At 32.0% G+C, this 26,302-nt stretch overlaps 3 protein-coding genes and 1 long non-coding RNA gene across 9 annotated transcripts; 2 read left to right on the top strand and 2 right to left on the bottom strand.

Moving 5' to 3' along the window:
* The first annotated feature begins 2,723 nt into the window (after positions 1–2,723).
* On the top strand, positions 2,724–24,061 carry LOC126869866 (uncharacterized protein C18orf63-like). 6 transcript variants are annotated; one of them, XM_050626971.1, is made up of 12 exons: positions 2,726–3,683; positions 3,779–3,914; positions 3,990–4,164; positions 4,244–4,406; positions 4,493–4,589; positions 4,662–4,901; positions 8,261–8,375; positions 17,767–17,877; positions 17,954–18,027; positions 23,322–23,414; positions 23,501–23,596; positions 23,685–24,061. In XM_050626971.1, exons 1-12 carry the CDS (start codon positions 3,520–3,522, stop codon positions 23,850–23,852), a joined length of 1,632 nt encoding a protein of 543 aa, XP_050482928.1. In that variant the 5' UTR covers positions 2,726–3,519; the 3' UTR covers positions 23,853–24,061. The 6 variants fall into 6 exon arrangements, with proteins under 6 accessions (XP_050482931.1, XP_050482932.1, XP_050482930.1 ...); XM_050626974.1 differs by lacking the exons at positions 17,767–17,877; positions 17,954–18,027 and adding an exon at positions 8,563–8,636 and having other exon boundaries at positions 2,724–3,683; positions 8,261–8,486; XM_050626975.1 differs by lacking the exons at positions 8,261–8,375; positions 17,767–17,877 and adding an exon at positions 4,976–5,201 and having other exon boundaries at positions 2,724–3,683.
* LOC126869895 (uncharacterized) lies at positions 6,962–9,441 on the bottom strand. The gene is made up of 3 exons (XR_007691044.1): positions 9,265–9,441; positions 7,144–7,187; positions 6,962–7,053 (listed from the first exon to the last, which is right to left on the bottom strand). It is a non-coding gene; the product is annotated as an uncharacterized LOC126869895 (long non-coding RNA).
* Positions 20,679–23,231, top strand: LOC126869874 (uncharacterized protein C18orf63-like). Its single transcript, XM_050627005.1, has 7 exons — positions 20,679–21,644; positions 21,740–21,875; positions 21,951–22,125; positions 22,205–22,367; positions 22,454–22,550; positions 22,623–22,862; positions 22,937–23,231. Exons 1-7 carry the CDS (start codon positions 21,481–21,483, stop codon positions 23,198–23,200), a joined length of 1,239 nt encoding a protein of 412 aa, XP_050482962.1. The 5' UTR covers positions 20,679–21,480; the 3' UTR covers positions 23,201–23,231.
* Positions 23,934–26,262, bottom strand: LOC126869871 (uncharacterized). Its single transcript, XM_050626998.1, has 7 exons — positions 26,123–26,262; positions 25,891–26,043; positions 25,509–25,745; positions 25,244–25,432; positions 24,602–25,148; positions 24,255–24,528; positions 23,934–24,173 (listed from the first exon to the last, which is right to left on the bottom strand). The coding sequence occupies exons 2-7, from the start codon at positions 25,925–25,927 to the stop codon at positions 24,066–24,068; spliced, it is 1,392 nt and encodes a 463-aa protein (XP_050482955.1). The 5' UTR covers positions 25,928–26,043; positions 26,123–26,262; the 3' UTR covers positions 23,934–24,065.
* Positions 26,263–26,302: the final 40 nt, after the last annotated feature.

Genomic DNA, 26,302 nt, shown 5'->3' with positions numbered 1-26,302 from the left:
AATGCTACAGCGTTTTACTATTCGCATCGCGAGAGAACTTTATAACAAAGTAAATTTATAAAATGTTACAAACGGTTGAATTTTCCTGCAGAAACCCTGTGTGAGTTGTTTCACATATTGAAACACTGCGTACTTACTTGTAAAAATAATTTCATTATAATCCGCGATGACTAGTACCGGGGCAGGGTATACGCCACAAGGTGTAGGATGCCATAAAGTAACGGTTACCTAGGACTTTAGACTATACTGTTTACGACAGCAATTGTCCTTCTACCAAATATTATACCCATATCCATTTATTATACCCAGGAAGTAAATGTCGGATTAGGACTGTGGCCACTTGAACCGAAGTAATGAACGGATTAGGAGTTTCCGAATATTGCAAATATGAAGCAGAACGTTATGGAAATTCCGATAAGAATTGTAGGAAGACGATGTCGAGCTAGAGATATTACGAAAACTCGATTAGAACATCTTAGCAAGCATCTATTGTCATTTTCTCTTTTATTATATCTGTTAATAATATATTGTAATTTTTTGTCGTTCTCTTTGACTCTCTAGACTGCGCAGCAGTTTTTACTGATATTTTAAACAACGTGTTAATATTGCCAAGTAAAAGTGGATGAAATAAGAATTCCTTCAAAAGCGGCATAATTTTCGGAGGTGAGTGAATAAGAGATATACTTTCACGCTGTACCTAGGGAGCGTCCTTTACTTTACACAGTGCAGTACAGTTCAGTAAGGGGCGGAGCATCGGTGAAATTTGATTGGTCAACGACATGCCCACTCTGCACAGTGGATGCCTTGTAGTGCATTGGAGGAGTCTATTGCTGCCGGCTACTGTGGGTAGGGATAAGATTTGTAGCAAACAGGTAGTAGCTTCCCGGTACGTACCAGCAGCAAGATTCAGTATTAGACTGACGGTCGAAGAGTTTGTGTGGCTCGTTCGTACGATTGCGCAGTTTTAGTAAATTTAAAAATATAAAATATACAAGACTAAGATATTAAATATTTGTCAAGATTCCATTTGAAGAGTTGGGGTGCTGTTGAAGCGGAACGTCAACATCTGATATTCGTAAGTTTTGTCTGTAATATATTTCTGTTTGATCAATTGTACACGTACAATATTTCTTAAGTCATTTCCAATTAGTAGATATTTCAAATTCTTTTTCTTTTAAATAGGTTCGAAGGTGCATTAAGGTGCAATAAAATGCTTAATGTTAATTACTACCAATACTTAATGGGACATGGGCCAGAATCCGGCCCTAGTCAAGACGATCATTCAACTTTGCCGGTTGATTCAATATCGGCGGATCAGTTTGCCGTACCATCGGGACCTTCAGCAAGGGTGATTGATTCAACATCAGTGGTACAGTCGACGGCATCAACGTCGCCTATTTATTCATTGCAACAGATTTATTCAACTCCAATAGCTCATATATTGCCGCTGGTTGATCCAACGTCGCCGGATCGTCCAATGTCCCCGGCTCCATCCACGCCGCGTGTTATGGAATTTGAAGCAGTAAGACCTTGGAGTTCTGGATGTTGGCCTGAATCTTTCATTGACCCTGCCAGTCTTGCAACTGCAGGATTTCACCATACCGATCAAATAGATACGGTTCACTGTTTTGAATGTCACTTGGTAAATCCCCAAGCAGACGGTGCTACTCCCATGCATATTCATGTGAAGCGTTCTCCAGAGTGCAGATTTATCCGCAATGAACATTGTGATAATGTACCAGGCCAGGAGTTATATGAAATTTCTGAAGAAGTAAGTACAAAAACTTAAACCCTGAGCAATATATATAATTAACAATGTGTATAATTAATAATTCCAATATATACTTATGTACATTATAATTATTTCAGGCACCAGTGGAAATTACAGATGAGAATCCTGAGAGATCCAATAATGATAATGTTAGTAATGAAACGATTCTCCTTGAAAAACTTGGTAAGTAATAAAAATGAAAACATAGATTGATTACAAATTCGTTAATTTGTATGAAATCCGTATACATATAATAAATTTTATTATGTATTATATTTAAATATACTGTTTACTATTTTAGCTTCCCTGGAAGAAGAAAATCGGGCATTGAAAGATGCTCGTTCGTGTAAAGTTTGCACGAGACGAGAAGCTATAATTACTTTTTTACCGTGTGGGCATTTAGCAACTTGCCAGTATTGTGCGCCTGCCTTTCGAAGGTGCATAATTTGCCGAAAACGGATTAGAGTAATTAACCGTATAGTTTTGGCGTAATGCATGCACATGTGTAAATTAGCTTATTCATATCTCTCGAATAAATTATGTTTATAATTTTGTAAAAATGACATACACACATTAATATGTTTGGTATAATGTATCGTTAAACTAAGTGTATATGTCAGGAAATGATAAAATATTTTATTTTTAGTACTATTTCTACAGTAATTACTAAACAGAAACAGAATATTAAACTAGTCAAATACATTTTTTCTGTATATTTTTCGCTTTTTTTGTATTTTAACTTTTTTTGTTACTTAAGTAACATTAATTTGTATTATGTATTTTATTTTATCTGAATAAAGTTAACTCCTTTCGCATCTAACTAATTGTTCTTTGTTTTATTCCCCTTATTATTAGTGAAATGAAATTGTATTATATATATACACACACGCATATATATTACCAGTTACCTATTCAAATATTACGCTATGCATAGTGTTGAAATTTGAATTACGCGGCGTTTATTTCAAATGGCTTGAAGTTATGAATATACAATATAATTGAACATTACTGAACCGTTGTGTTACATATGAATCTGGCCTAATATTTAGCGATATCAATATGCAATTTAGAAGCGAAATTTGAAATCACGTTCACATACCTGAAATGTCAAATACATCTATATATTGGTCAAAAATTCGATGCGAGTACTATAGCAAGGAGTGAATAATTCAAGGCGTGAATTCAAATTACAGGAAATACGCTATTGGAAAACTTTAAGTTTAGTCGTTAAAAGTCACGATAAATTAAAAGGTTTTCATTCAGCCATGCGAGGTTATTAAAAAATGTTTTGTTTTCTAATTGAAAATTTCAAGCAGATCTCTATAAAAGAAGCTATGCTTACATCTTAATATGTAGTTATCTCGAATTTTTCGCGCACTTTATTGAACAAAGCGGTTCAGCGATCCGTACCAATATATATAATATAAACTCCTCAGTAACCGCTAAATAAGATAATATATTGATAATAGAAAAAGAGTCGTCTTTTTACTTAAGAAGATTTTAAATTTGTTTTAAATATAAAAAGTTTAGATATCTCACATACAAGTTTAATTTTGAGATAATTGAGAATAAAGCTTCTTCACAAAAATCATATTTAAAGTATTAGTACAACTTTTGAAATTTTAAATGTAAATTGTTAAATTTTAAATTTTAAATATTCATTCGAAAATACGTTTTCGAAAAATTGTTAGTGTAAATTGGATCTACAAGAACATAAAATAATTAAGAATAGCAAGCAATTATATATAATGGATGCTTGTAATCTTGTGAATAAGAAAAAAGAACAATCGGTTCTGTACGCTTCATTTCCGGAAATGAGTAACCTATGTTGTGCAATTTGCGAAATTGATTTTCTTGAAGTTCATGATGCATCGGCGAAATCAAATTTTCATTGGCAAACAATTAAGTGCCGGTAAGTCGAGGGCAAATTCTGCGAATCAAAAATTTTCTATTATATAATATTATCTTAATAATGATCTTTATATTTTACTAACAATAAAATTTTAGATTACTTATTCATTTAATATCTGACGTTATTGCTTCACCAGTAATGGGTACAGAAAGATATATATTTGTTATAACGCATAAACAATTTTCTCAAAATGGTAGATTGGAACAAATTTTAAGAAATTTTAAACTAGTGGTATGTTCATGACACAAATCTTTATTCACTCTAAATATATTATTTCAATAATAAACTGGTTTTTATTCCTGTCAGTATCAAGGATCAAGACCAGTTACTACAGAAGTTTATAAAAGTTGTCTTAGGTATACCATGCAAACTAAGATAGCTCCTTTGTGGAATAAAGTTGATGATTATTTTGTTCAAGGAAAAAATTTTTATAACTTTATAGAAGGAACTAGAGCATTAAAATTAGATGTACTTATAGAGGGTAATAAAAAATCTAATTTTGTTCTTCGTCTAACTAATATTAAAAAGTGTGAAATATATTAACATTAAAAAGTTTTTAGATAGAAAAATGTGTTTGCAACTTCATGCAGAAATACTTAAAATTCCATATATAAAACTTGAAGACTATCTTTCACCATCTATTATATCACATTTTTTAGCAGACCCTAAAGGATACGTCGATTTATCTCGTTATAATCTTCCATTTGTATATGTATTACCAAGGTAACAATAATTTATTTCATTTAGTGGAATATATATGGGATATACATGTATATTTGGTTTAAAATAAAATTTTTTCATTTTTGTAGTACAAAGAAAGCCAAACTATTATCTGTGTCTAAAGAACTTCCAGCAAAATGTGCTTTTAAAGATTATGACCAATTACGTAGACACTGGAAAAATATGGTATAAATGACAATACCTATGTTTATTCATCTTGCAATTTACTTTCAAATATATCTTTGTATAACGTTTTAGTATGGATATTATTTACCAAAAAATAAAGGTGGAATTTTATTTTATGAAATTAAATTTTTGATTTCCAAATCCAAGGTTTTTACATATCCTCATATGTGTGTAGCAAGTAGTCCATTAGAAATTATTCCAAATAGAGAGAAAGAATCTACAATTACACAGTTTTTATCTGATATACTTATGAAATTACCTGCAGTTTGTGGTAAACGGCTACAGATATCCAAGGATACCCCATTTGATACAGTGAGTTACACAGAATATTTAATAATTTCTATTCGATAGTCGTAAATAAAATCTATTCTCCATTATATATACAGAAATCTTTAAATATAAAGTCAAGTAATGCATCACCAAAGGACACAGGATTAAGTACACACCTTAAGGAAAAGGAGAATATCGTCTCACAATTAGAATTGTCTGATAAATATATAGATGGGTTGACAAAAGATGTAAATGCTGCTATATCATTAAGAACACAATTAACTAAAATTCATCAAATTCATCAAAAATTAAACAACAGGGATGCGAAAGAAAATCAAAGTGGTACTAAGATAATAATATACCTGTACAAATATACCTAAAAATTGTAATTACTTGAGTTATAAAATAAATTTCATAGGTTTTCAATGTTTAAATACTATTCAAAATTCATCTATAGAAAATGTGGAAAATAATTTGAACACAGTTAATACAGTTAATACATCAAGAAAACCAAATTTTAAGGTATCAGAGGAAAGATCAATTTCTACATACTTTAAAATTCAAAACATGAATTCTTATGCTAAGACAAAAGGGGCATCTTATTCTCCCTTTTCTATATAAAATATATTTTATCTTTCATTGTTTTTGCTTCACTTACAATCTTAAATTAGACATGTAATGTTTAGCAGTTATCCTTCTACAAAAATTATAACTACCTTGAAACAGAGATCGTATTGTCTTGTGCATAGAGTGTTTACTTAGGACAGTGGCCACCTAACAGAGTTATTGTACACATTAGGAATATTGCAAATCTGAAGCAGAACGTTATGGAAATTCCGGTAAGAATTGTAGGAAGACAATGTCGAGCTAGAGATATTACGAAAACTCGATTAGAACATCTTAGCAAGCATCTATTGTCATTTTCTCTTTTATTATATCTGTTAATAATATATTGTAATTTTTTGTCGTTCTCTTTGACTCTCTAGACTGCGCAGCAGTTTTTACTGGTATTTTAAACAACGTGTTAATATTGCCAAGTAAAAGTGGATGAAATAAGAATTCCTTCAAAAGCGGCATAATTTTCGGAGGTGAGTGAATAAGAGATATACTTTCACGCTGTACCTAGGGAGCATCCTTTACTTTACACAGTGCAGTACAGTTCAGTAAGGGGCGGAGCATCGGTGAAATTTGATTGGTCGACAACATGCCCACTCTGCACAGTGGATGCCTTGTAGTGCATTGGAGGAGTCTATTGCTGCCGGCTACTGTGGGTAGGGATAAGATTTGTAGCAAACAGGTAGTAGCTTCCCGGTACGTACCAGCAGCAAGATTCAGTATTAGACTGACGGTCGAAGAGTTTGTGTGGCTCGTTCGTACGATTGCGCAGTTTTAGTAAATTTAAAAATATAAAATATACAAGACTAAGATATTAAATATTTGTCAAGATTCCATTTGAAGAGTTGGGGTGCTGTTGAAGCGGAACGTCAACATCTGATATTCGTAAGTTTTGTTTGTAATATATTTCTGTTTGATCAATTGTACACGTACAATATTTCTTAAGTCATTTCCAATTAGTAGATATTTCAAATTCTTTTTCTTTTAAATAGGTTCGAAGGTGCATTAACGTGCAATAAAATGCTTAATGTTAATTACTACCAATACTTAATGGGACATGGGCCAGAATCCGGCCCTAGTCAAGACGATCATTCAACTTTGCCGGTTGATTCAATATCGGCGGATCAGGTTGCCGTAACATCGGGACCTTCAGCAAGGGTGATTGATTCAACATCAGTGGTACAGTCGACGGCATCAACGTCGCCTATTTATTCATTGCAACAGATTTATTCAACTCCAATAGCTCATATATTGCCGCTGGTTGATCCAACGTCGCCGGATCGTCCAATGTCCCCGGCTCCATCCACGCCGCGTGATATGGAATATTGTTTTGAAGCAGTAAGACCTTGGAGTTCTGGATGTTGGCCTGAATCTTTCATTGATCCTGCCAGTCTTGCAACTGCAGGATTTCACCATACCGATCAAAATGATACGGTTCACTGTTTTGAATGTCACTTGGTAAATCCCCAAGCAGACGATGCTACTCCCATGCATATTCATGTGAAGCGTTCTGCAGAGTGCAGATTTATCCGCAATGAACATTGTGATAATGTACCAGGCCAGGAGTTATATGAAATTTCTGAAGAAGTAAGTACAAAAACTTAAACCCTGAGCAATATATATAATTAACAATGTGTATAATTAATAATTCCAATATATACTTATGTACATTATAATTATTTCAGGCACCAGTGGAAATTACAGATGAGAATCCTGAGAGATCCAATAATGATAATGTTAGTAATGAAACGATTCTCCTTGAAGAACTTGGTAAGTAATAAAAATGAAAACATAGATTGATTACAAATTCGTTAATTTGTATGAAATCCGTATACATATAATAAATTTAATTGTGTATTATATTTAAATATACTGTTTACTATTTTAGCTTCCCTGGAAGAAGAAAATCGGGCATTGAAAGATGCTCGTTCGTGTAAAGTTTGTACGAGACGAGAAGCTGTAATTACTTTTTTACCGTGTGGGCATTTAGCAACTTGCCAGTATTGTGCGCCTGCCTTTCGAAGGTGCATAATTTGCCGAAAACGGATTACAGCAATTAACCGTATAGTTTTGGCGTAATGCATGCACATGTGTAAATTAGCTTATTCATATCTCTCGAATAAATTATGTTTATAATTTTGTAAAAATGACATACACACATTAATATGTTTGGTATAATGTATCGTTAAACTAAGTGTATATGTCAGGAAATGATAAAATATTTTATTTTTAGTACTATTTCTACAGTAATTACTAAACAGAAACAGAATATTAAACTAGTCAAATACATTTTTTCTGTATAATTTTGGCTTTTTTTGTATTTTAACTTTTTTTATTACTTAAGTAACATTAATTTGTATTATGTATTTTATTTTATCTGAATAAAGTTAACTCCTTTCGCATCTAACTAATTGTTCTTTGTTTTATTCCCCTTATTGTTAGTGAAATGAAATTGTATTATATATATACACACACACACGCACACACGCACGCACGCACGCACGTACGCACGCACGCACACACACACACGCACACACACGCACGCACGCACACGCACACGCTCATATGTGTGTAGCAAGTAATCCATTAGAAATTATTCCAAATAGAGAGAAAGAATCTACAATTACACAGTTTTTATCTGCTATACTTATGAAATTACCTGCAGTTTGTGGTAAACGGCTACAGATATCCAAGGATACCCCATTTGATACAGTGAGTTACACAGAATATTTAATAATTTCTATTCGATAGTCGTAAATAAAATCTATTCTCCATTATATATACAGAAATCTTTAAATATAAAGTCAAGTAATGCATCACCAAAGGACAGAGGATTAAGTACACACCTTAAGGAAAAGGAGAATATCGTCTCACAATTAGAATTGTCTGATAAATATATAGGTGGGTTGACAAAAGATGTAAATGCTGCTATATCATTAAGAACACGATTAACTAAAATTCATCAAATTCAACAAAAATTAAACAACAGGGATGTGAAAGAAAATCAAAGTGGTACTAAGATAATAATATACCTGTACAAATATACCTAAAAATTGTAATTACTTGAGTTATAAAATAAATTTCATAGGTTTTCAATGTTTAAATACTATTCAAAATTCATCTATACAAAATGTGGAAAATAATTTGAACACAGTTAATACAGTTAATACATCAAGAAAACCAAATTTTACGGTATCAGAGGAAAGATCAATTTCTACATACTTTAAAATTCAAAACATGAATTCTTATGCTAAGACAAAAGGGGCATCTTATTCTCCCTTTTCTATATAAAATATATTTTATCTTTCATTGTTTTTGCTTCACTTACAATCTTAAATTAGACATGTAATGTTTAGCAGTTATCCTTCTACAAAAATTATAACTACCTTGAAACAGAGATCGTATTGTCTTGTGCATAGTGTTTATTTAAGACGGTGGCCACCTAACAGAGTTATTGTACACATTAGGAATATTGCAAATCTGAAGCAGAACGTTATGGAAATTGCGGTAAGAATTGCAGGAAGACGATGTCGAGCTAGAGATATTACGAAAACTCGATTAGAACATCTTAGCAAGCCTCTATTGTCATTTTCTCTTTTATTATATCTGTTAATAATATATTGTAATTTTTTGTCGTTCTCTTTGACTCTCTAGACTGCGCAGCAGTTTTTACTGATATTTTAAACAAAGTGTTCATATTGCCAAGTAAAAATGGATGAAATAAGAATTCCTTCAAAAGCGGCATAATTTTCGGAGGTGAGTGAATAAGAGATATACTTTCACGCTGTACCTAGCGAGCGTCCTTTATTTTACACAGTGCAGTACAGTTCAGTAAGGGGCGGAGCATCGGTGAAATTTGATTGGTCGACGACATGCCCACTCTGCACAGTGGATGCCTTGTAGTGCATTCGAGGAGTCTATTGCTGCCGGCTACTGTGGGTAGGGATAAGATTTTGTAGCAAACAGGTAGTAGCTTCCCGGTACGTACCAGCAGCAAGATTCAGTATTAGACTGACGGTCGAAGAGTTTGTGTGGCTCGTTTGCTCGATTGCGCAGTTTTAGTAAATCTAAAAATATAAAATATACAAGACTAAGATATTAAATATTTGTCAAGATTCCATTTGAAGAGTTGGGGTGCTGTTGAAGCGGAACGTCAACATCTGATATTCGTAAGTTTTGTCTGTAATATATTTCTGTTTGATCAATTGTACATGTACAATATTTCTTAAGTCATTTCCAATTAGTAGATATTTCAAATTCTTTTTCTTTTAAATAGGTTCGAAGGTGCATTAAGGTGCAATAAAATGTCTACTATGAATTACTTCGAATACTTAATGAGATATGATGCAGAATCTCCTGTTGACCAAGATGATGATTCAACTTTGTCGGTTGATTCAATATCGGCGGATGAGTTTGCCGTACCATCGGGATCTTCAGCAAGTGTGATTGATTCAACATCACCGATACAGTCGACGTCATCAATGTCGCCGGTTCCATCCACTTCACATGGCATCGAAGAAAATAACGATGATTATCGTTTTGAAGCAAGTAGACGTTGGAGTTTTCGAAGTTGCCCTAAAATTTCCGTTGACCCTGTCAGTCTTGCAGCTGCTGGATTCTATTATACGGGTGAAATAGATATAGTGAGGTGCTTTGAATGTCAAGTGATGGTAAATGACTGGTCAGACGGTGATATTCCAATGCAGATTCATGAGATGTGTTCTCCAGAGTGCAGATTTATCCGGAATGAACATTGTGATAATGTACCAGTTGGAGTAGATCCTGATATAGTTCTACTGACAAAACGAAGAAATAGAAATATAACTTGTCGTTATGGTTTACAATATCTTGAGTCATTTGATTTTAATGACCATCAATTTTTACGATATTTAAGGTGCCCAACGGCGTATGAACTTAGTCGTTTGGGACTACAAGAAGTTAAAAAAGCAGAAAATGTGGAATATGCTACTTACGAATCCAGATTAAATTCATTCGAATCATGGCCTACATATATGAAACAGACAAGTGAAGATTTAGCCGATGCGGGATTCTACTACACCAAAATATATGATTTCACTACCTGTTACCATTGTGGGATTGGTATAGGAAATTGGAGACCAGAAGAAGTTCCATGGGAAGAGCATGCAATTTTGTCTCCCAGCTGTTGTTATTTATTAGCAGTACGGGGCTGGGAATATGTTAATAGCGTAATAGGCCATAAGATATATGAAACTCCTGGAGAAGTAAGTACAAAAACTTAAACCCTGAACAATATATATAATTAACAACAAATAATTAATAATTCCAATATATACTTATGTACATTATAATTATTTCAGGCACCGATAGAAATTGCAGATGGGAATCCGGAGAGATCCAATAGTGAAAATGATAGTAATGAAATGACCCTCCGAGAGAAAATTGGTAAGTAATTAAAATGAAAACATAGATTGATCACAAATTCGTTAATTTGTATGAAATCCGTATACATATAATCAATTTTATTATGTATTATATTTAAATATACTGTTTATTATTTTAGCTTCCCTGGAAGAAGAAAATCAGGCATTGAAGAATGCTCGTTCGTGTAAAGTTTGCATGGAACGGGAATCGACGATTAGTTTTTTGCCTTGTGGGCATTTAGCAACTTGCCAGTATTGTTCACTTGCTTTCAAAAAATGCATAATTTGCGGAAATAATATTAAAGCCATTAGACGTATATTTTGGACATAATGCATGCACATGTGTAAATTAGCTTATTCATATCTCTCGAATAAATTATCTTTATAATTTTGTAAAAATGACATACACACATTAATACGTTTGGTATAATGTATCGTTAAACTAAGTGTATATGTCAGGAAATGATAAAATATTTTATTTTTAGTACTATTTCTACAGTAATTACTAAACAGAAACATAATATTAAGCTAGTCAAATACATTTTTTCTGTATATTTTTGGCTTTTTTTGTATTTTAACTTTTTTTGTTACTTAGGTAAACATTAATTTGTATTATGTATTTTATTTTATCTGAATAAAGTTAACTCCTTCCGCATCTAAGTAATTGTTCTTTGTTTTATTTCCCTTATTGTTAGTAAAATATATATATATATATATAAATTGTTACGTTTTGTCTGGCTCGTTTTGGTTGCGTTGCCGTTAATTTTTGAATTTAGACTAAATTGTAGTATTGTCTGTTATTTAATGCGATTTGAAATTAAACTCCACGTTTCGGCTAACCTGCTATGCGCCGGAATACTAGCACGGGAGGGGGGGGGGGGGGGGATTAAAGTCGGTGAAAATAAATGTTCGCTTAATCCTGCTATATTATTAGACAAATATTCTTCACAAAAATGTTTATTCGTATTCTAATTGGATATTGACAGAATAGTCGTTGAAATTTCGAATGCTCGGAGTTACAATCGTTCGCAATACGTTTCGCTCTTATTAATTACAAGATTTTAATTTCGATAGATTTTCGATAGTTACAAAGTGACAAATACAAACACGTCGATTTACAAGACTAACAAGAATTAGAAACTAATAAAAAAAAGAACTAAAAGCTAAAGAACTAAAGGACTAATGAACCTAAAAGCTGAGAGCAAAACTAAGAGCTAAAGGAATTAAGAGCTGAAAACTAAGGAACTGAAGAATTAAAAAACAAGGAATTGAGAAATTAAGAGCTAGAGGAATTAAGAATTAATCGCTATGAACAAGAAATTACTTGCCAGGAAATGGCAACTGATCGCCAAGAACCAAGGAGTTAATCACCCAAAACTGAGGAATTAACTACTCTAAAACTAAGCAATTATTACCGCTTCTTCTATGCCGCTACGCTTATTTATATTTAGATCTACCGTGGAGGGGTTGTCATATGACGGGTTATTCCGTAGGGGTTGCGAGATTCGAATTTGGTTTATATACAAATTGTTAAAATTTATTTAAATTTCAAATTGGAACGCTCACTCGCGCTATTGGTAGTTTTAGCCTACGTTGCGGCGCGTGCGCAGAGCGGGACGTGACAATATATATATATGTCGGAGATGAAATGAAAAGCCGGAGCCTTCCCTATGCAATTTTGAGGAAGCCTTTTAATGCTTTAGTTTAGATTTTATTGTAACTGTAATTAAGTAATTGTCATCTGTAATTGTTTGACATTTGTGAAAAGTGAAAGTGGGTTCGAGGTGACAACTGGTCGCTGAACGTAGCCACGGTCACGGGATAAACGTTTTGCTTCATGAAGACAGAAATTGCCTAGTATCGGCGTTTGGATCTTTCTCGATGTTTCCAAAGAGTATACAACAAACTTTTGACAGATATTGCTTAGCAACAACGTTTGGAACCTTCTCGATGTTTCCAGCGAGAACATAACAAACAAATGCAGTCGTATAACGAAAAAGATTTTAATCAGATATTCATTCGTGAGATTGCCTTGGAAAGTGATACATCGAGTAATTTACCGAGTGATTCAGCAAACGTATTTTTGTGTTATAAAATTGTTTAAAGTTTTCCCGTTGACCGTGGATTCGTTTGAACCCCGAATCTTTGTTTAAAGCATAAATTAAATTTAATATTTGTAAATTTATCAATCGTTAATTTTCATTATTCGTTAAATTAGTAATTCGTAAGATATATTATTCGTTCCTATTATTGTTCGATAAAACTTATTATTCTTTAATATAATTACTAATTAATTTATCATTTGTTAATTAATCATATCATTTACAAAAATTCATTATTCATAATATTTTGTAAAACCCTGTTTGTTCGTGTAAATATATTCTCTGTTTTGTAAAACGATGGCTAATTCAAATGAAGAAACATTTCGTAATACAAATTCTAATGATAACCCGACATATATATATGCCGAAGATGAAAGGAAAACCGGAGCCTTCCCTTTGCAATTTTGAGGAAGCCTTCTAATGCTTTAGCCTAAATTTTATCATAACTGTAATTAAGCAATTGTCATTTGTAATTGTTTGATACTTGTGAAAGCGAAAGTGGGCTCGAGGTGACAACTGGTCGCCGAACGTAGTCACGGTCACGAGATAAACGTTTTGCCTGACGAAGGTGTGAATCGGTTGTATTGTTCTCTCTAGAAATCACATAGAATTGTACTTTAGAGATGTCGATATAATGGGACACACGTTGTATTAGGAATCAATCTCTAGACAGAAACTGCCTAGCAACGACGATTGGAACCTTCTCGATGCCTCCAGCGAGCATATAACAAACAAATGCAGTCGTATAGCGAAAAAGATTTTCATCGGATATTCATTCGTGCGATCGCCTTGGAAAGTGATACATCGAGCAATTTACCGAGTGTCTCGGCAATCGTATTTTTGTGTTTAAAATTATTCTACGCATAGTAAAGAGTTATCCCGTTGATCGTGGATTCGTTTGAACCCCGGAACATTGTTAATAGCGTTAATTAAATTCATTATTCGTAAAACCTATCAATCGTTAATCTCATTATTCGTTCCTCTTATTGTTCGTTAAACTTATTATTCTTTAATCTAATTATTAGTTAAACTTATCGTTTGTTAATCTTATCATTTATTAAACTCATTATTCATAATATTTTGTAAAATCTTGTTTATTCGCGTAAATATATTCTCTGTTTCGTAAAACAATGGCTAATTCAAACGAAGAATCATTACGCGCCTTAAATTCTAATGATAACCCGACATATATATATATATATATATATTTCAACTCATAAAAATCATAGCTTACTTTTTCTTTTATTTATACTTTCATTGTTTATGCTTTGCGTTCAATCTTCTTTATTTAAAAGTAGCTGCTGCAGGAAAAAGATCAAAGACAAAAGCATTTAACACTGAAGGAGAAACTATCAAAGGCTAAATCTGATAAAGATAGCAGCTCATATGCACTGGTATACACGCACTTATGTTCCGAAATTCCGTATGATTAAGTTAAAATTACATATAATTATTAAATAAGATCAAAACAATATTGTGCAGACAATGGTAAAAATGAATCAGTTGGATCAAATGTAGAACAGTGAATTAAGTACGTGGGAGAAAATATTTATATCGTCCTTCGGAAAAAAATGCGAATCGAATGAAAAGCGAGATTTTCGAACTGTAGAAATGAAAAAGAATGTAAATGTTGCAAACGAAAACGGAGAAAGTTGTTATATAGAATTATTCTATTATTGCATAGAAAATCATTGAAAAATGTTTAGAGTAATCTTTATATATTAATTTATAATAGAACCTTGAATTTTTCGATATACCACATTTTATTTTATTCGCAAGTTGTTTTCTTGGATGTTATAGTTTTTCAGATGCTGTTTAAAGCTGTTATTGCATTGGTTTGGCTTTTGAAATTCAATTGATTCATACAGATTAGTTTTATATGCTGTGTATTTCACCACCTTGTACAGCCATTTGCAACACACGGGATACTTAGATGAAGAGGACGTGACGGACGGGGAAAAGAAGAAGAGGATCTCAAGGACCTGCACCAACGCTGGATGTAGGAACCAACATGACATTTATCTCAACAAAAGCCAGTTTAGATTTCCAGCTCAGAATATTTGGTGTCTAAGACGCATCGAATGCAAGATGCTAGAGAACAATAAAGAAAAATTAGAAAAACAAGCGAAATGAGAATAAACGGATACCGTAGACACGCCGCTACATTCTACACGAATATAAACAGCTGCTAGAAAATTCCATTATGAAAATGACGGACTCACTTTAGCAATTTCAGGATTGTTAGTAACAAAACATAGACATATCGTCAATTTTAATGGTTTTACTTCGTCGATACTTTTTTTGGCATTTGTTGTCAGACGAGAACGTTTCAATCGGTATTTTTCAAGATATTACTGCTTTTCAAGCTTAGTATATTGCGCTTTGCCCGAATATCTTTATTCTTCGTTTTTACTATCATCTAGTGCATACGCAATTAACACTTTTAATGCCAAACGATGGTATATTGTTGCAAGGAACATTTGCGAAAATGATTACATATATGTCGGAGAAGCGTCAGGAATAGGGTTGGGGGCGTTCGATAAACCTTCAGGGGAATTGGCCATCGTTGTGGTGTCACAAGGGTACGGTCTGCTAATACGAGAATGAACACTACTGACGCGACAATCAACAGCAGTGGCTGGGCACTTGCGATGCTAGTAACGTTGGTCTTAGGCTCGATAACGAATCCACGGTTAACGGGGTGATAGATATACTTGCTCTAACTCAAACGTGTACTACTCACTGATCGTAAGGCGCTACTCCCTTCGTCGATCAGATCTCAAAAAAGAATGAATGTATCCAAGGACACAAGATCATCGGACTCGTCGAGTATAGCCCTCGTCCCGAAAGTAAGGGAAATTGACGTCTCTATCAATTGGTCAATTTGGGACAATTTGGGCTGCCTGCCCATTTGGAAAATCTTAATTACCGAAAAAACCCAGGTTTTGTACCGGGTCCTCAGGCTAGCTGTACTCGTGCCGTGCAAGTGCCTCAACCTCTGGTATTCATTGTCCGAAAGACCCGTTAGAATGTTTTACTGTCAGGAACCTCTATGGTTATTTCTCTTAATGAGGGTCATACTTTCGCTCTATATCTTTGTTTGACGAAGCACCCGTCCCGTTGACCACAGCTACGTTCGGCGGCTGATGATCGCCTTGAGCCCAAGTTTATTATCCCAAACCGCGAACAAGTACCATTGGGCAAAATGACGACAAATTGTTTAATTACAACTGTAAGCTTTAATTACAATTCTACGGATTTTCCCGAAGTTCCAGAGGGGAGGTTTCGGTGTCCTTTCATCTCCGACATATGATATAATATGTATGATGTAATATAACATAATGCTACAGCGTTTTACTATTCGCATCGCGAGAGAACTTTATAACAAAATAAATTTATAAAATGTTACAAACGGTTGAATTTTCCTGCAGAAACCCTGTGTGAGTAGTTTCACATATTGAAGAACTGCGTACTTACTTGTAAAAATAATTTCATTATAATCCGCGATGACTAGTACCGGGGCAGGGTATACGCCACAAGGTGTAGGATGCCATTAAGTAACGGTTACCTAAGACTTTAGACTATACTGTTTACAACAGCAATTGTCCTTCTACCAAATATTACACCCATATCCATTTATTATACCCAGGAAGTAAATGTCGGATTAGGACTGTGGCCACTTGAACCGAAGTAATGAACGGATTAGGAGTTTCCGAATATTGCAAATATGAAGCAGAACGTTATGGAAATTCCGGTAAGAATTGTAGGAAGACGATGTCGAGCTAGAGATATTACGAAAACTCGATTAGAACATCTTAGCAAGCATCTATTGTCATTTTCTCTTTTATTATATCTGTTAATAATATATTGTAATTCTTTGTCGTTCTCTTTGACTCTCTAGACTGCGCAGCAGTTTTTACTGGTATTTTAAACAACGTGTTAATATTGCCAAGTAAAAGTGGATGAAATAAGAATTCCTTCAAAAGCGGCATAATTTTCGGAGCTGAGTAAATAAGAGATATATTTTCACGCTGTACCTAGCGAGCGTCCTTTCTTTTACACAGTAAGGGACGGAGCATCGGTGAAATTTGATTGGTCGACAACATGCCCACTCTGCACAGTGGATGCCTTATAAATAAATAACAATTCCTTCAGAAGCGGCATAATTTTCGGAGGTGAGTAAGTAAGAAATATTATCTGTGTCTAAAGAACTTCCAGCAAAATGTGCTTTTAAAGATTATATGACCAATTAGGTAGACATTGGAAAAATATGGTATAAATGATAATACCTATGTTTATTCATCTTGCAATTTACTTTCAAATATATCTTTGTATATATATGTATGTATAACGTTTTAGTATGGATATTATTTACCAAAAAATAAAGGTGGAATTTTATTTTATGAAATTAAATTTTTGATTTCCAAATCCAAGGTTTTTACATATCCTCATATGTGTGTAGCAAGTAGTCCATTAGAAATTATTCCAAATAGAGAGAAAGAATCTACAATTACACATTTTTTATCTGCTATACTTATGAAATTACCTGCAGTTTGTGGTAAACGGCTACAGATATCCAAGGATACCCCATTTGATACAGTGAGTTACACAGAATATTTAATAATTTCTATTCGATAGTCGTAAATAAAATCTATTCTCCATTATATATACAGAAATCTTTAAATATAAAGTCAAGTAATGCATCACCAAAGGACACAGGATTAAGTACACACCTTAAGGAAAAGGAGAATATCGTCTCACAATTAGAATTGTCTGATAAATATATAGATGGGTTGACAAAAGATGTAAATGCTGCTATATCATTAAGAACACGATTAACTAAAATTCATCAAATTCATCAAAAATTAAACAACAGGGATGTGAAAGAAAATCAAAGTGGTACTAAGATAATAATATACCTGTACAAATATACCTAAAAATTGTAATTACTTGAGTTATAAAATAAATTTCATAGGTATTCAATGTTTAAATACTATGCAAAATTCATGTATACAAAATGTGGAAAATAATTTGAACACAGTTAATACAGTTAATACATCAAGAAACCCAAATTTTACGGTATCAGAGGAAAGATCAATTTCTACATACTTTAAAATTCAAAACATGAATTCTTATGCTAAGACAAAAGGGGCATCTTATTCTCCCTTTTCTATGTAAAATATATTTTATCTTTCATTGTTTTTGCTTCACTTACAATCTTAAATTAGACATGTAATGTTTAGCAGTTATCCTTCTACAAAAATTATAACTACCTTGAAACAGAGATCGTATTGTCTTGTGCATAGAGTGTTTACTTAGGACGGTGGCCACCTAACAGAGTTATTGTACACATTAGGAATATTGCAAATCTGAAGCAGAACGTTATGGAAATTCCGGTAAGAATTGTAGGAAGACGATGTCGAGCTAGAGATATTACGAAAACTCGATTAGAACATCTTAGCAAGCATCTATTGTCATTTTCTCTTTTATTATATCTGTTAATAATATATTGTAATTTTTTGTCGTTCTCTTTGACTCTCTAGACTGCGCAGCAGTTTTTACTGATATTTTAAACAACGTGTTAATATTGCCAAGTAAAAGTGGATGAAATAAGAATTCCTTCAAAAGCGGCATAATTTTCGGAGGTGAGTGAATAAGAGATATACTTTCACGCTGTACCTAGGGAGCGTCCTTTACTTTACACAGTGCAGTACAGTTCAGTAAGGGGCGGAGCATCGGTGAAATTTGATTGGTCGACGACATGCCCACTCTGCACAGTGGATGCCTTGTAGTGCATTGGAGGAGTCTATTGCTGCCGGCTACTGTGGGTAGGGATAAGATTTGTAGCAAACAGGTAGTAGCTTCCCGGTACGTACCAGCAGCAAGATTCAGTATTAGACTGACGGTCGAAGAGTTTGTGTGGCTCGTTCGTACGATTGCGCAGTTTTAGTAAATTTAAAAATATAAAATATACAAGACTAAGATATTAAATATTTGTCAAGATTCCATTTGAAGAGTTGGGGTGCTGTTGAAGCGGAACGTCAACATCTGATATTCGTAAGTTTTGTCTGTAATATATTTCTGTTTGATCAATTGTACACGTACAATATTTCTTAAGTCATTTCCAATTAGTAGATATTTCAAATTCTTTTTCTTTTAAATAGGTTCGAAGGTGCATTAAGGTGCAATAAAATGCTTAATGTTAATTACTACCAATACTTAATGGGACATGGGCCAGAATCCGGCCCTAGTCAAGACGATCATTCAACTTTGCCGGTTGATTCAATATCGGCGGATCAGTTTGCCGTACCATCGGGACCTTCAGCAAGGGTGATTGATTCAACATCAGTGGTACAGTCGACGGCATCAACGTCGCCTATTTATTCATTGCAACAGATTTATTCAACTCCAATAGCTCATATATTGCCGCTGGTTGATCCAACGTCGCCGGATCGTCCAATGTCCCCGGCTCCATCCACGCCGCGTGTTATGGAATTTGAAGCAGTAAGACCTTGGAGTTCTGGATGTTGGCCTGAATCTTTCATTGACCCTGCCAGTCTTGCAACTGCAGGATTTCACCATACCGATCAAATAGATACGGTTCACTGTTTTGAATGTCACTTGGTAAATCCCCAAGCAGACGATGCTACTCCCATGCATATTCATGTGAAGCGTTCTGCAGAGTGCAGATTTATCCGCAATGAACATTGTGATAATGTACCAGGCCAGGAGTTATATGAAATTTCTGAAGAAGTAAGTACAAAAACTTAAACCCTGAGCAATATATATAATTAACAATGTGTATAATTAATAATTCCAATATATACTTATGTACATTATAATTATTTCAGGCACCAGTGGAAATTACAGATGAGAATCCTGAGAGATCCAATAATGATAATGTTAGTAATGAAACGATTCTCCTTGAAAAACTTGGTAAGTAATAAAAATGAAAACATAGATTGATTACAAATTCGTTAATTTGTATGAAATCCGTATACATATAATAAATTTAATTATGTATTATATTTAAATATACTGTTTACTATTTTAGCTTCCCTGGAAGAAGAAAATCGGGCATTGAAAGATGCTCGTTCGTGTAAAGTTTGCACGAGACGAGAAGCTATAATTACTTTTTTACCGTGTGGGCATTTAGCAACTTGCCAGTATTGTGCGCCTGCCTTTCGAAGGTGCATAATTTGCCGAAAACGGATTAGAGTAATTAACCGTATAGTTTTGGCGTAATGCATGCACATGTGTAAATTAGCTTATTCATATCTCTCGAATAAATTATGTTTATAATTTTGTAAAAATGACATACACACATTAATATGTTTGGTATAATGTATCGTTAAACTAAGTGTATATGTCAGGAAATGATAAAATATTTTATTTTTAGTACTATTTCTACAGTAATTACTAAACAGAAACAGAATATTAAACTAGTCAAATACATTTTTTCTGTATATTTTTGTTTTTTTTTTGTATTTTAACTTTTTTTGTTACTTAAGTAACATTAATTTGTATTATGTATTTTATTTTATCTGAATAAAGTTAACTCCTTTCGCATCTAACTAATTGTTCTTTGTTTTATTCCCCTTATTATTAGTGAAATGAAATTGTATTATATATATACACACACGCATATATATTACCAGTTACCTATTCAAATATTACGCTATGCATAGTGTTGAAATTTGAATTACGCGGCGTTTATTTCAAATGGCTTGAAGTTATGAATATACAATATAATTGAACATTACTGAACCGTTGTGTTACATATGAATCTGGCCTAATATTTAGCGATATCAATATGCAATTTAGAAGCGAAATTTGAAATCACGTTCACATACCTGAAATGTCAAATACATCTATATATTGGTCAAAAATTCGATGCGAGTACTATAGCAAGGAGTGAATAATTCAAGGCGTGAATTCAAATTACAGGAAATACGCTATTGGAAAACTTTAAGTTTAGTCGTTAAAAGTCACGATAAATTAAAAGGTTTTCATTCAGCCATGCGAGGTTATTAAAAAATGTTTTGTTTTCTAATTGAAAATTTCAAGCAGATCTCTATAAAAGAAGCTATGCTTACATCTTAATATGTAGTTATCTCGAATTTTTCGCGCACTTTATTGAACAAAGCGGTTCAGCGATCCGTACCAATATATATAATATAAACTCCTCAGTAACCGCTAAATAAGATAATATATTGATAATAGAAAAAGAGTCGTCTTTTTACTTAAGAAGATTTTAAATTTGTTTTAAATATAAAAAGTTTAGATATCTCACATACAAGTTTAATTTTGAGATAATTGAGAATAAAGCTTCTTCACAAAAATCATATTTAAAGTATTAGTACAACTTTTGAAATTTTAAATGTAAATTGTTAAATTTTAAATTTTAAATATTCATTCGAAAATACGTTTTCGAAAAATTGTTAGTGTAAATTGGATCTACAAGAACATAAAATAATTAAGAATAGCAAGCAATTATATATAATGGATGCTTGTAATCTTGTGAATAAGAAAAAAGAACAATCGGTTCTGTACGCTTCATTTCCGGAAATGAGTAACCTATGTTGTGCAATTTGCGAAATTGATTTTCTTGAAGTTCATGATGCATCGGCGAAATCAAATTTTCATTGGCAAACAATTAAGTGCCGGTAAGTCGAGGGCAAATTCTGCGAATCAAAAATTTTCTATTATATAATATTATCTTAATAATGATCTTTATATTTTACTAACAATAAAATTTTAGATTACTTATTCATTTAATATCTGACGTTATTGCTTCACCAGTAATGGGTACAGAAAGATATATATTTGTTATAACGCATAAACAATTTTCTCAAAATGGTAGATTGGAACAAATTTTAAGAAATTTTAAACTAGTGGTATGTTCATGACACAAATCTTTATTCACTCTAAATATATTATTTCAATAATAAACTGGTTTTTATTCCTGTCAGTATCAAGGATCAAGACCAGTTACTACAGAAGTTTATAAAAGTTGTCTTAGGTATACCATGCAAACTAAGATAGCTCCTTTGTGGAATAAAGTTGATGATTATTTTGTTCAAGGAAAAAATTTTTATAACTTTATAGAAGGAACTAGAGCATTAAAATTAGATGTACTTATAGAGGGTAATAAAAAATCTAATTTTGTTCTTCGTCTAACTAATATTAAAAAGTGTGAAATATATTAACATTAAAAAGTTTTTAGATAGAAAAATGTGTTTGCAACTTCATGCAGAAATACTTAAAATTCCATATATAAAACTTGAAGACTATCTTTCACCATCTATTATATCACATTTTTTAGCAGACCCTAAAGGATACGTCGATTTATCTCGTTATAATCTTCCATTTGTATATGTATTACCAAGGTAACAATAATTTATTTCATTTAGTGGAATATATATGGGATATACATGTATATTTGGTTTAAAATAAAATTTTTTCATTTTTGTAGTACAAAGAAAGCCAAACTATTATCTGTGTCTAAAGAACTTCCAGCAAAATGTGCTTTTAAAGATTATGACCAATTACGTAGACACTGGAAAAATATGGTATAAATGACAATACCTATGTTTATTCATCTTGCAATTTACTTTCAAATATATCTTTGTATAACGTTTTAGTATGGATATTATTTACCAAAAAATAAAGGTGGAATTTTATTTTATGAAATTAAATTTTTGATTTCCAAATCCAAGGTTTTTACATATCCTCATATGTGTGTAGCAAGTAGTCCATTAGAAATTATTCCAAATAGAGAGAAAGAATCTACAATTACACAGTTTTTATCTGATATACTTATGAAATTACCTGCAGTTTGTGGTAAACGGCTACAGATATCCAAGGATACCCCATTTGATACAGTGAGTTACACAGAATATTTAATAATTTCTATTCGATAGTCGTAAATAAAATCTATTCTCCATTATATATACAGAAATCTTTAAATATAAAGTCAAGTAATGCATCACCAAAGGACACAGGATTAAGTACACACCTTAAGGAAAAGGAGAATATCGTCTCACAATTAGAATTGTCTGATAAATATATAGATGGGTTGACAAAAGATGTAAATGCTGCTATATCATTAAGAACACGATTAACTAAAATTCATCAAATTCATCAAAAATTAAACAACAGGGATGTGAAAGAAAATCAAAGTGGTACTAAGATAATAATATACCTGTACAAATATACCTAAAAATTGTAATTACTTGAGTTATAAAATAAATTTCATAGGTATTCAATGTTTAAATACTATGCAAAATTCATGTATACAAAATGTGGAAAATAATTTGAACACAGTTAACACAGTTAACACATCAAGAAACCCAAATTTTACGGTATCAGAGGAAAGAACAATTTCTACATACTTTAAAATTCAAAACATGAATTCTTATGCTAAGACAAAAGGGGTATCTTACTCTCCATTTTCTATGTAAAATATATTTTATCTTTCATTGTTTATGCTTCGCTTATAATCTTCCCTTTTTAAAAATAGCTACCGCAGGAAAAAGATCAAAGACAAAAACATTTAACACTGAAGGAGAAACTATCAAAAGCTAAATCTGATAAAGATAGCAGCTCATCTGCACTGGTATACACGCACTTATGTTCCTAAATTCCGTATGATTAAGTTAAAATTACATATAATTATTAAATAAGATCAAAACAATATTGTGCAGACAATGGTAAAAATGAATCAGTTGGATCAAATGAAGAATAGTGAATTGAGCGATTGGCTAAAAGAGCGTTCAATTCCACATAATTCTAAAGGAAAGAAAAGTGTACTTATTAATAAAGTATTATCGCACATCAAGAATACAACAATTTTACAGCCATTCCGTATGTAAATGTATCTTTATAAGCAAAAATAGAAATGTATCATATGTGTTCTTAAGGGTACTAAGTTAGTATAAAAAATAATACTAATATGCTATAACATAACATATTATATTTTTACATTTATACATTAAAGCAGCTTTAGTATATAACAAATAAAATGATAATATGTAATTAGATATAATTAATAAAAGGTAATAAATTCGTTTTGTATCACAGATTTTTTATGATCTGTTTATCACTTCTAATATAGCTTTTCTGTCAGCTTCATTTTTTATACCAATTTCAATTAAATCTTCATTAGTTAAAGTCATAAACAAATCAATGTCAACCTGAAATAAATGTACAATATTAATTTATAATAAAATTTTATACATATATATATATAACACATAATTTAATAATATATTTACTTCTTGTTCGAGAAATATAGGCACGTATTGACCTAATCCGTAATGTTTTAATAAAACGAACATTTTTGCTTCTTCTGAATTTAAAATCATTCCTCTTGGAGGTGTCTTGTAACGTGGTGGTGTTGGTGTATTTTCCCCAAATACATTTTCATCATTCATATTTGGAGGAATATTTTGTTGGCGCAATGGACTAAATTCAGGCACATATTCAAGAGTAGTATCAAGATCTTCTTTGTATTGAATATTTAAATCTTGTGGCCGAATGGACTGTAATCTTTGCAAACAATACAGTTAAATTAAAGTATCATATTTATTTTCTACATAATGTAGAGCAATAACTAATATACCTCTGCAAAGGTAGTTCGCTTACATTCTTTCCACTTCTCGAACAAGTTAGCATTATTTCATCTTCATTTACAAATAACTGTTTATCTTTTGTTTCATCTTTTATATTGAAATTAATTTCCTCATTATGTTTATTTTGTGTAAAATATATATTTGGAGATGTAGGTAACAGTTCGTTCAGATTGCAAGTCAAAGTGGGTGAAATTAAACTAGTCTGAACGCTTTCTGAATGATTTGTCTCTAAACTTAATGCACAAGGTTTTGAAAGCTTATTTGGATCTTTTATGACATTGTTGTTACAGTTGACATTATTGCACATTGTAGTATCAAATGTAACTAACGGTATCTTATGAACATTTAAAGGAGACTTATTACTATTATTTTTGTTCACTAGTTTGGAAAGACTTAAACAGTCCTTGTTATCTGGTTCATTTTCTATAAGAATGTTATCTGAGTTATCATTCCAATAATCTTCTGTGTCAAAATATTTTGCCAAATTTTTTATTTCTGGCACTATCGACTGCTTCATCGTACTATAAGTATAGTCATCTATTTGAAAATTAATGGTAAAACTGAATAAAAACTCTACCAGCAATATTATGCATCGTTATCGTATCAATTTTAAACAAAATGTAATATCTTACTACTTTTTGAAACATTAAATCCTAATTCTATTAATCTAAAAAATAAATTTTTATCATTTTTCATAGCTGCAATGCAAAGTGGTGTAACATCATCATTTAGAGAATTCAATAGTGCTGATGGGCATGCTTCATATATAGTTTCAAACATATCTCTATTTATTGCAGCTGCCAATCCAAAAACAGACATGCCTACAAACGAACAGAAATAAGGAATTTACTGATATAACAATATTATATATTTTCACACAATACATTAATTGTTTACCTAAATCAGTTGATTCATTCACATTAGCATTTTTTTGTAAAAGATATTTAACCATTTTAATTTTTCTATTGCGTATTGCTAGCATTAATGGTGTCCAACCAAATTTATTTTTTCTATCAATAATATGACAGCAATCATGTTTTCGAAAAATTTCTTTTGTGATATCAATACAACCATTTGCTGCACTAATGTGTAATAAATTTTCTCCGTAACTGTTCACCTTATTCAGCGTGTATTCTGAAAATCGAAAACTAAATGTCGAAATGTGTCTTTCTTAATTAATTGTATGAAACTAAAGAAAATAGCATAATAGCATTAAATATTCATGAGGATAAATTATTGCATAATATGTAGTTATATAATTATACACATAATTTAATACCCCCTTTTTGTAACGCTTTTATGACTTCCCACTCCATAGTTTTTTTCAAATAAAAATTTCCTCTTTTATGATAACTTGTTTGTAATTTGATCTTCCGTAACTATTATTGATACTATTATATATTACCCGATTCTTAATTTACGCCAATTTGTACAAAAACACAGTATTTAACAATATATCTTTAACATATTATTGTATTCATTTATCAAATTAAACATTGAAAGTGACCTACAAATATGGTTTTATATTTTGTTTGATTTGTTTGTAAGTTCCTGTACTTGAATGTATTGTCTACTATGAATTAGATAATTCAATTATATAATATAAAAATAGTTTTAAATGAAATAACAAAAGTGCTTGTATTTAAAAATTGTATTACAATCGAAAGTCTGTTTCATTTGTCTGCGATGTT

The sequence above is a fragment of the Bombus huntii genome, chromosome 9, assembly GCF_024542735.1.
Source record: "Bombus huntii isolate Logan2020A chromosome 9, iyBomHunt1.1, whole genome shotgun sequence".
NCBI classification, from domain to species: domain Eukaryota; kingdom Metazoa; phylum Arthropoda; class Insecta; order Hymenoptera; family Apidae; genus Bombus; species Bombus huntii.
This window is presented reverse-complemented; position numbering and strand designations above follow the sequence as displayed.